At 39.6% G+C, this 12,012-nt stretch overlaps 1 protein-coding gene across 9 annotated transcripts in view; it reads right to left on the bottom strand.

Moving 5' to 3' along the window:
- Positions 1-12,012, bottom strand: part of fhod1 (formin homology 2 domain containing 1) — a 54,983-nt gene that overhangs the window by 38,322 nt on the left and 4,649 nt on the right. For all 9 annotated transcript variants that reach the window (XM_017458824.3, XM_017458827.3, XM_017458828.3 and 6 more), the window contains exon 3: positions 10,666-10,730. In XM_017458824.3, coding sequence (XP_017314313.1) covers positions 10,666-10,730 — 65 coding nt within the window. The remainder of the gene's footprint in view (positions 1-10,665; positions 10,731-12,012) is intronic.

Here is a 12,012-nt window from a genome sequence, read left to right as displayed (position 1 = left end):
CCTCCTGGGACCAGTAAAAACAAACAGGTTTGGTCTTTTAACAGAACAAGTTGACTGTGGAGAAGAAGCCAGAACCTCTGACCTTTCAGCCCGAGCAGCATCAACAACATGCCTGTAACGTGCCCAAAGGTTAATAATAGGATCACGAATTCTGGCCCAAACCTCACAAACTTATATGGTACAAATTGCCAATGATGGTGCAATCCAAATTATTCCCAGATTCTAAAAGACATGTGCACATGTTCAGCTAGTCTGGGTCTTTAAAAAGAGTCGGAGCACACCATCATACATAAGCAGCTTTAAATAACATCATACCTCATCCTGATTACAAAATTAAATTTAGCTCAGCTATAGAAAGTACAAAGAGTCACATCCAAAATGTACGAGAGATGACGCCCGGGCATGGATTAATGGACTTAAGTCACAGTTTAATCGAAAGCTGAAACTTAGAAAAACTCAAGTAAAAATAAATAAAACTTCCAAACTATGGAGAAAAAAAATTGAAACAGAACTAGTCAAGATGCTGTTAAAAATAAAGTGAAATTATAGAAAGCAGTTAAAGCAGATGAAGGAGTGAGAAAATAAATAAAATCTAATCAAATGAAAATAAATAAATAAATAAATCCCTCTAACTTTCACTAGAGAATCTGCATCATTTCTCAATAAATCTGGCCAAGAACCAATTTCACAAGTAAAGGCCATTTGTTTTGATTTGACACTTGCAAAACTTTCCAATGTTTCAAACAAAATTCTCCAATAACTTTCATGGACATGCCAATCCAGTGACTATCGTACTCCGAAAAGCCCACTGCGTCACAAATTTGTCCAAAAAAGATATCAGATTTTCCATGAGCCACGGGCAGAACATTTGAACCCCTCCACTTTCCAGTAATCTCTGTGCAGCAATGCTCAGAACTGATTTCACCTGGATGATTAGTTAATCTGCTAAAGTATAATCTAATGACAGAAGATGACTAATCTATCGTAAGAAGCAGCACGTGGTAACTCAACAGAGCAAACGTTTATCAGCTTCGTGTGTTAGAGGTTACTCTGTGAGGCTAAGCGGTGAACAAACAGTCTCCAGAAGCTGGCCTCGGTGCTGCTGTCGGGCATCTGGATCGACTTATTGCCTCTCTGGTATTCAAGAACCACTGATCCTTATCACCTACTGCGTTGTGCAGGAGTACAAACTCCTCATCTATTAAACCGCATGTCTGTGAAAGCCACAGACGAGCCTCCGGAACAGCATGGGACGAGTTTAAATCTGGGCAGGTATGAGGCAGCACCGGTGGACATGAAGTTTAACAATTGTTCATAGTCATGTGCAATTAATCCCATTTCAATTCTAAGGATGATTCCTGGCTCTCAATTGATCAACCAATCAAATTAAATGTATTTTCACACAGTAGTGTTTGAAGCCATTTTCATGCAAACGTGTGTCCAATCTTCCTGATGCTATTTTGCCTTCCATGTTGGACCAACACGTATATGGACGGGTTAACAAAAAATTACTCTACCTGATTTGTGCTCATTTATCACAATCATTAGAAATATGCCCTAATACAGCATTCTCGTTCAACTTGGAGTCAAAAACGGACCATATTTACTGAGAGTAGAACAACTTGAATAAAAGAGACCGAAAGCTAAATCCAGAGAGTTTGTGTGTGATTACATGGCAGCAGGCAGGACTTTATTGAGCCAAGAGCACTACAGCATGTAAGAATGTAGCGAACACTGCCAGTACTTTAACTTCTGATAAGCTATTCGGCCCGTGCTTTCATTTTTGACCCCTTAACTCAGCGAGCATCATGAGCCAAGCATGCCTGACATCTCCTTAATGATGTAACTTAAGGTCTTGTTAATAAAACAGGCATGCAATCAGCTTTGAATAAATGATACATGGGATATGTAAATGTTTATAAAAATAAGAAATAGAAAAAGGTTCAAAATACAGTGACATTAATGGGAGGGGAGGAAAAAACAAAAACAAAACAAAAACAATTCACCAATTGTTCCAGAACTGATATGGATTTTTTGTTCATGATGGCTGGTTTTGAATTTGTAATAGTTCTCCATGTGAAGACAAAGCACTTGGTCGCATGCACATATTGAAGAAGTGACGGCCTTCTGGAGGTCAAACTGTACATTTATCCATCACTCTACTACCTACACACATTTTCAATTCATTCCAACATAGTTACTGAATAATTTATGCTTGGTACTGAATTAAATGCTTCAAGATGAATAATATGCCAGGAATTTAAGGGGATAATTTTAAAGATTTGTGATTAATAAACAGGCACATGTGGGAATTCATATAGATCACATCATATATAGCCAACATTAAAAAAAGGGAACCTCTTCTTCTCATCACTGTTGTGACAGCCTTCAACCTTGAACCCTTCAAGGCTTGAACATAATTAGTCAGGCATCAGTAGACCAGAATTATGAGCCGTTATATATAAAGCCGCACAAGAGCAAAACATAGTTTAGCAATCTAAAGAATTTTAAAAACATCAAGCAGCGGCAAACTTCTGTAGAAGAGAACCCTTTAATACTGATATACAGAGACATTTAGAGGCGTGTCCTACATTCCTAGTGCACATTGGATAAAGCACTGTTTAGTCTGAACCACGGGTTCTCGAACCTTTTATAGTCAGGCTCTTTTAAATAAATAAATAAACAAAAATAGTAAATTCATTTATTTTTAAAAGGGAAAATAATTGTAAAAATTAGGCACATTATGTGTAAATGTGTGATATTTATTTGAGGCAGAGCATTTTTTTCTGCAATTAAATCATCATCAATAATGATAGTCATATTGGCAATATTTACAGGCAAAAAATCTTTGAAAATGGTAGTGCGTTTTTTTCCATATTAGAAAACTGCTGATTCCCTGGCAATTACAAAAATCACGGAATACTACTGATTGCAGATTTGGCCAACGCTTCCCCAAAACAACTGGTTTATCTGAGCAGGTTCTGTAATAAAACACAAACATACAGCACTTTTATTCCAGGCTGATGACACACTGAACATGTGACCATGTCTAGTCAGTCCTGCTTCAGCCTTGGCACTTGTGTGGATTCACCCTCACATATGATACCAGCCTTAAAACCGCCTTAGAGCTGCTTATGATGAGGCAGACACAGACAAGGTTATGTGTTGTACCTCTGAGAAAGGCCTTGCAATGAATTCCCAGAGGACAAAGAAGAGGGGGGGGGGGGATCACTGCAAAGAGAGAGCAGGGCACCAAACTAATAAGAAAAATCGAAATCCCAAGAGAGAATTGTGCGTACCAAGACGGAGAGTCAGCGCAGAGGAGAAACGGAAAAAGGCTTTGGGACAAAGCTAAGTTTAGGGTGACTGAAGTGCCCAGTAAATAGTTGGGAATTAAAGAAAGAGGATCATGAAATCCAGGGTAACTACAGAAACAATATCAACCATGAACTCCATTTCTGACAAACGTGTGCAAGTTGGGAAAACAAGACAAAGTTCAGACTGTTCGCAGTCTCCAAGTATGGCCACACACACACACACACACACACACACACACACACACACACACACACACACGACTTTGCTAAATTGCCCTCATCTCAGAGGACTGACTGCACTAGAGTGCAGCAAAGCAAAAGCACAAACTTCAGAGTTAAGGCCCATATCAGCAAGACAACAACTCCATCACAGCCTCTTACAACTACAAACGCACCTAATGCACAGAGTCGGACGAGTCCCAGAAACACGGCTGTGCCACGAGAAAACACAAGCCTCAAGGGAAGAACGGTATCAGATAAGCATCAGCGGCCCTGAGTAGCTCATTGTAAGAATTCTTGAATAATTACCCTCTAATAAAAAATGCCTTGGCAGATTCGTTACATTCTCAGAAGTCAGAAGGTGCTGATTAATTTTCTATAACAGAAAAGCAGCTCTGACAACAGTGCCACCTGTAATGTAAATCACAAACATTAATGCGCTCGTTGTGATGCGTGACCATTTCTGTAGAAACTCATTCACATGAACCTGTATGGTGGAAGTGGTACACAAGCCAAGCTTACCAATAAATAAATGAAAATGGCTTATTTAACAAAGAAAAAAAAAAAAAATCCTGAAAGGAAAGTCTTTTCCTTTTCTGCGATGGGAAAGTGTTCAGAACAGAGGACTTAACGCTTTCTGGTTTCTCTTTGCCTTATTAGGTGACGGAATCACTGTTCGTAGCTGTTACAACATAAGCGATAACAGGAACTAACTGGCTTTAAAAAAAAAAAAAAAAAAAAGAAACAAGTTGAAAAAAAGTTGAAGAAAAGAAATGGATAAGTGTACACATGTTCTTTAATAAATAAAATTACTTAAGTGTCGTCACATTGCTATAGTAAAAGAGGAATTAAATAAGTGACGTTGTAGAAAAATGTGTTAAAAAAATAAGATTATTTCCCTATAACAGTAAGCCCCGTAGTGGCATTATTACCAACAATGTACAAAGGTGGACGCAAACAGTTTAGGGCTTTTCTATCCATCTCTTGTAAAGGAGTCGGGTAAACACATTTTCTTGTATACATTACACTTTAGCATAATACAAGTATAACTAAACATAAGAATATAAATTTTCATGTACATCTTAGACAGCTACCATATTACAAAGTACACATACAGAAATGACAAAAAGCTCAAACTAATTTTAAAAATACAAGCGTGACAGATAGGAAAGCCTGATTTCATGCCAATCGGCAACATCCGCTTTCATTCATCATTAACTGCAGAACCACTGAACGTCATTGGAGCTGTAAATCTGCACTGAAACGTCAGTGTTCAGCTCTATTCAACACTCGCGCATAACTGTGGGCAGAAATAGAAGTGCGGTGCCCTGTGGGATGACCTATCTGCGGCATGGCATTTCCTGTTAGCCACTTTAAATGATATTGTTCTGACTGGAGAGAATTGCAGAAGAAACAATTCAGCAAAAATGCTTGCACTACTGTTTGGTCACTTTAGTTTGACCTTACTTACATGTTCTGCACTGAATTTTCATATCCTCTGAGAATGCTGGACAAATGCAGCCAGATCTAAATTGACTTGATCCCTTACCCATATATCTACCATCTATGGGTGAGGGATCAAGGCAATTCAGATCTGGCTCCATATGTCCAGCATTCTCAGAGGATATGAAAATTCAATATATGATAAGTAATGATAATATGCGGTTTGAAATGTAGCGTATTGGCTGGATGAGACATTTTATTATGATGATACTTTCCAGGGAAAATCATTATGAAGAGCAGCCTAACTGCTTCCGAGTCTCCAGTTCAATCCTCAGTTCGAGTAATCTGTCGGTGTGGGTTTCCTCTGGGTTCTCTGGTTTCCTCCCAGCTCCCAAAGATGGACTGGAGACTATAAATTGTCGGTAGGTGTGAACAAGTGTGTGAATGCGTGTATGACTCCACTTCATGTCTCGTTTTCCCAGGATAGGCTCTGTATCCACCGGGACTGTGACCAGGATAAATTGGTTACTGAAGATAAAGAATGAATATGATTACAGTGTAAATGGTGTGTCAGGATTTGTCACCGTTGAACTAATGAAACTGCACTAGCTACATATTTCACATTTTCCTAGTGCCGCTACAACTGCTCATGCTCTGAAAACTACAACAAAACTAAGCTGAATTTCACAGTATTAGGTCCTGCTTGTGTTCATATTTCCTGTGACTCAAAGGAAATGAACGCAGGGTCACAGCAGTCTAAATACAGGCGCTCAGCCTCTTTAACTGGTTCAAACAGACACTCAGTCTTATTCATACACCAGACCTGAACATGTGCCTCAAAACACCTGTATTTAATAAAAGGGACTCATTCGTGTTGACTTGTCCCAACAAAGTCCCAAGAAAACAAGAAATACATGTGAAATAGCACAATTTTACTGGGAACAGGATCCTGCATCAGCATGTTACAACAGGAAGAGACAGGCAGATAAACACAAAGAATACAAAAATACAGCTATCCAGAATAGGAAAGTTTCTTCTCTCTCACCACACACACACACACACACACACACTATAGCATTAACTAAGCCACAGTGTCCTTGAAGCCAAGCCCTGATGTCTATAATCTGTCCTAAAATTATGTGGCCTCCTAGAACACTACATGTCCATTTCCAACAGTTCAGAATCTAGGGATGAGAATAAGAGGATCCTGTCAGTTTTTACTCAAATTCGGCAAACAACATCAACAGATCACGAGAACATATTCTAGAACAATGACCACCTAACCCCCTGGTTACAGCATGCTCTAGAACGATGACCACCTAACCCCCTGGTTACAGCATGCTCTAGAACGATGACCACCTAACCCCCTGGTTACAGCATGCTCTAGAACGATGACCACCTAACCCCCTGGTTACAGTGTGTTCCAATATGACAATCACCTAACATCCAAGTCAGTGTGCTCTTGAAGTGAGGCTGCTGATTTGAGACAGTGTGTATACAGTTTGGACATGCTGAGGACACAACAACAGGAGGTAATTGAGTACTTGAAGACTTGAGGAGAAGCTGAACACAAAGCTGATTATTGTGAGGACAGTAAGGATTATATGACGGAAACACCACAGTACTAACATGGAAAACACTACACTGCCAAATGCCAAAAACAGCAATGAAGAAAAACATGAAACATGACTCATGTTCTATTTCTACATATAGGATGATGACATACAGCCATAAGAATGTTTTCCACAGACTTTCCCCTAACGACGACTCGTGCGTTACGGCGGGCCATCAAAGTTTCACAGGCAGAAGACTTTTGACAGATGAAAATACAAGCACGTTTCTCAAAAGAATCAAGTGTCTACGCTTTTTGAAAAAAAATCTCTATAGTCCAGATGAAATTTCTTCATCATAAAGAATTGATTAATGGTTGCTTCACAGCTTAGAATAATTATGCAGACACAAAATCAGATATAAACCGAAGCAAATCATCCTAGACATTCACTGTACTACAAAAACTAAATATCTTCCATGCTGATATTAACGTGTGTTACTATAATGGCTGTGTGCCAGTGACGTATACTACATTCATCGTCAGTATCCACTTTAACATGGTCATGGTCACGGTTGATCCGAGGGGTATTGGACGTGAAGTCGAGAATACTACCTAGATGGGATGCTGGTTGATCAGGGTACTTTAGAATATCCAGTTCAACCAGTGGTGAGGTTTTCAGACATGGGAGTGAACTGGAGAACCTGGCAGAAACCCACATGGACACAAAGAGACCATACAAAACTCTACACGGACAGTAACCCGAGCTCAGGATCAAACCAGAGACCCTGGAGCAATAAGGAGGCAATGATACGTACTGAGTCATTGGGACACCTGTGCACATTACAAATGCACATATACACTCACCGTCCACTTTAATAGGAACACCTGCTCATTTATGCAGTTATCCAGTCAGCCAATAAGGTGGCAGAAACACAATGCATAAAATCATGCAGATGCAGGTGAAGAGCTTCAGTTAATGTTCACACCAAACATCAGAATGATTACTGGTGCCAGATGGGCTGGTGTGAGTATTAAGTCTCTAGATTTTACAAAGAATGGTGGACAGGAAAAAAAAAAGAAAGAAAGAAAGAAAGAAAGAAAGAAAGAAACCCATCCTGTGAGCGGAGGATCAGCAGGCAGAAATACTTTGGTCATTCTGCTCTGATCTCACTCATCAACAGCCTGGTTTGAGCTCACAGGAAGTCTCAAGAAACTCAAATATTCACTCTTCACAACCATGGTGAGCAGAAAAGCATCTCAGAACATACAACACATCAAACCTTTAAGCAGATGAGCTACAAGAGCAGAAGACCACATCAGGTTCCAGTCACGTCGGCCAGGAACAGGAATAAGAGGGAATCATGGGCACAGACTCACCAAACTGGACAGTTGAAGATTACAAGAAAAGGGAGAGAAAGAAGAAGAAGAAAAAAAAAAACCCTCACCTGGTATTTTTCTAGTGTCCAACTGTCCGGTTTTGGCGAGTCTGCACTGCGATGCTGAGACATTATTGGCTGACTGGAAAACTGTATAAATTTGCAGGTGCACAGGTGTTCCTATTAAAGTATTTGTTTAATTATTAGGGCAACAAGACCTAAAATCAGGGGAGGGACTACACAGTTGTTTACAAATGTAACAATTTAAAAAAAAAAAAAAAAAAAAAAAAAACCCTCAAACACGCCTACATACTGGACTGCAACAGTTTCAGTTTTATTCTCAAACAAACAAAAGTATCAACATACAAAGCATGATACATCTCTTATTAATAAACATGGCATCCAGTGAAAAGGAGTTGCCATAATATGCATTTAAAAGGGAGCCATAAATGTGAGGGCGTCACTTTATAGGTTACTATAAATAAAGCAATAGCAGTCACAGTGAAGTAGTACGCCCGGCGCGAAGACATGCGTCTTAAAGGTGAACCAATTTCTTGATTCTGATACGTGGGCGGATTATTTACCCTCCAGTGACAAAAACAAATGGGCTGATGAACTGGTCCGTCCTGTTAAAAGGTATGCTTTCTTTTTTTTTTTTTTTTTTTTTTTTTTTTTTTAAAAACAAGAAAGGGTGGGGATGAGCTTTCACTGCAGAAACAAAACAGAATCATCCACAGTAACCACTAGCTTAAAACTCGTTAGTGTCTCATAAAGCTAGTTACAGCACTTAATCACTGAACAAACATGCTGTACAATCACAGCTGTTAAAGATGTGTGCTGCGAAATTATTACAGCCCCTATAGTCTTTCTATTTTTTTATTACTGCTCCACGTTTACACAGGTTACATGTAAACCTCAATAATCAATCACAGTTGTAATAGGCAGTGTGATATATATGCAGTATTATATGGTGCTATTCTAATGATTATATGGCGTTAGTTGAATGATTCTAGCACAGTAATTTATTCCAAATGCAATTTCACAGTACTGCTCTAATGAGTCTTATGAATAGACAAGATCAAGTGGGGGGAAAATACTTATCAGTATGGTGCAAATTCTCTAATGTGTGATTTTGAAAGTAGCTGTGAAGACTAACATACATAGCATCTGTGATAACTAATCATGCACATGATGTAGTCAGCATTTCTGAAATTTTTACCTGCACACACTAGCCTCCTTTTCTGAAATGTGGTGCCTATTTGCTTGGCGTTGTAAGCAACCAACAGACAGAGACTAGAGACTATTTATGATGCTTTAGAGACTACAGATCAAGGCTGTCTTGTGGAACAAGACACCAAATCCACCGGTCATACCAATAACTAAAAGAGACATAGATTAAATATTCCAAACCGTTAGAGCTCTAAGATTAAAAGGCACAATGGTTGAATCGGAACTCCTCTTAAAACAGTGCACCATGTCAGCATGAGCCTCAAGGTGTCCTAGCAAAAGAAATAAAACAATACCACACACAGACAAAAACTCGAACACAGAGAGCCAGAGGGAACCTGCAAGAAGTGACACATTTAACACTGAAATGCCAACCAGCCCTGATCGTCCAATATGATTCCTTCAAGGCCACCATGGAGACCATGACCATTTGCCACCTCCCCAACCGATTCTCCCTGATCATACGACAGCTGCCGACAGGGGAAGGTGAATGCTATAACATGCGTCCTCCACGATACATGACGCTAACCTCCACACCTTTTTGAACTGCTGCATCACAGTGCAGCATAACACACTTGCAGGAAAGCACAGTCAACCCTCTTCCAAATACACGAGCTCACAGGCAACAATGATCCTGCTTCCTCCGGATACGCTGGTATCCTTCCCCAGTCCAAAGACATGCATGGTAGGCGGATTGGCATGTCTAAAGTCTCCATAGTGTGTCAATGGGTGTGTGAATGTGTATGTAATTGTGCCCTGCGATAGATTGGCACCCAGTCTAGGGTGTACCCAACCTTGTGCCCGATGCACCCGAAATAGGCTCCAGGTTCCCTGCAACCCTGTAGGATAAGCGGTATAGAAGATGGATGGATGGTAGATATGTGGTATCTAATTTGTGTTTTGTAATCAATCTGACTAGTGCTCAGGTATTAGACCCTGTTTACAATGCAAAAAAAATCTTAATTTTGAGATTTACAGTATACATCAAGTGTAAATCTTATCCAATCCAGTTACAAAACCCATGAAACAATTAGGTGTAAACCGGGTCTTGCACTTACTCTGCTATACTAAGCGCTTGGTCCTGGTGAGGTCCCAGTGGATCCAGAGCCTATCCCAGCCCAGGAAACAATACAAAATGGATGCGACACCTAGTCCTGACATGTACAAATCATAATCTTTATACTACACTCAGCACAAATACGACCTTTTCTTAATGACCATAATCACTTCACCAGTTCATGAGATGCTACGTGCAGCTGAAGGATTCAGGATGGATTTGAAGGGTAACATGAGAGAAAAACCAAAAAAGGGATTTCATACAAATATATTTTTGACCACAATCCCTCGGGAGCTTCTTGAATAGAAAACTCTTAACTCCAGTGGAAAGACATCTTTTTTTTTTTTGCTGTCTCAGCACTGCCTGAGAAGGTCTTCCAAGAAAAAAATAAAATAAATAATATCCTGGCCAGACTTTTTTTTTCCTTTTTCTTTCTGCAGATGGCACAGAAGTTAGAAAAGAAGACATTCTTACCCAGGATGGAGTGGACCCGCACTGACAGCTGGGTTCGGAGGATCAAAATGGGCTTTTTGCCAATGCTGCAAACAGAGAGACAGAAATGGTACAGGATGAGCAGACAGTCATTTGAGAGTCATTTGATAGCCAATATACTTTAGTCTTTTAGTGAGTACCGAGCTTATTCACTGCTTATGTCAGCACTGCAGCACCAAATCGTCTCTAACACACTCAAACCCGATGCAGACGTTTAAAACAGTGTTAATGCAGACGGATGGATGGATGACGTGAAAGCGTTACATGATGACTATCCCACACATGCACTCTCAGTGAAGGTGGTCAACATGGGTATTAGGATTTGGAAAGTCAGACTAAGGAGAATCATGGGACAGACATGGAAACTATGCTGCATGATGGTCAGCTGCTAAAGTCAGAGCAGTTTATGGCTTCGAATTTATTTAAAAAAAAGGTGTTGAATGTAGCCAGTTGCAACAAAATTAAATTAAAAAATATATATAGATTTTTTAAAATACACAGAGCAAATTACAGTCTTGTTTTTCATATATTATTTCAAATGACGCTTTTCAGGACTGGCTCGCCTTACACAGCGTGGAACCTGACGGAGTTCCAATTGTGACCACATGCTTTCTGGGGTGAACACACATACACATTAACTTCATGACCTTATAAAACTAAGACTAGCCTGTAACTGATCACTACATGCATACAGACTGGGAAAATCGTGCTCATTAAAAACCAACTCTCCCCACCCCCGATTAGGGTTTTCCTTCTTCACCAATGCCCGTGATTACATCATTTTCAGAGATTTATTTTCTTCATTGGCTAGTCTGTTTGCTTTCTCAGCATAATTTCATGGTCCCTGCTTCACTATCTCAGTGGAAAATGAAGACTTTGATTTCGTTGGTTTATGTAAATGATGCACACTGGCAGGAATAGGACCACAAGTGACCAGAAAATAAAGCGTCTGTTTTGCCAGTAAGAGAGTGTACAAAAGCCAGGACACATTTAAATCATATCAAGCTTGTACATATTATAGCATTTTCACCATTAAATGAGCTTTTATGTACAAACGGATTCATAAAATCAAACTACTGATATTTAGTATGGAGCTTTAATTATCATTTCAGGTAGACAGGAATTGGGTTTATTGTGTACCAGATGAAACTAGAAAACATCTGAGCAACAGAGAAGGATTACGAGAATGTAGGAGAGAGCAAGACCGAGCATGAAAGAGCCTGCAATGCTGATGTATGCAAATCGATAGTCAGGTTCCTGTCAAGTTCTCAGTATTATAAACTGAGTGACTTGTATTTAAAGCTGAACCGCTTTCACACATTAACACTA

Source organism: Ictalurus punctatus, chromosome 27 (genome assembly GCF_001660625.3).
Source record: "Ictalurus punctatus breed USDA103 chromosome 27, Coco_2.0, whole genome shotgun sequence".
NCBI classification, from domain to species: Eukaryota; Metazoa; Chordata; class Actinopteri; order Siluriformes; family Ictaluridae; genus Ictalurus; species Ictalurus punctatus.
This window is presented reverse-complemented; position numbering and strand designations above follow the sequence as displayed.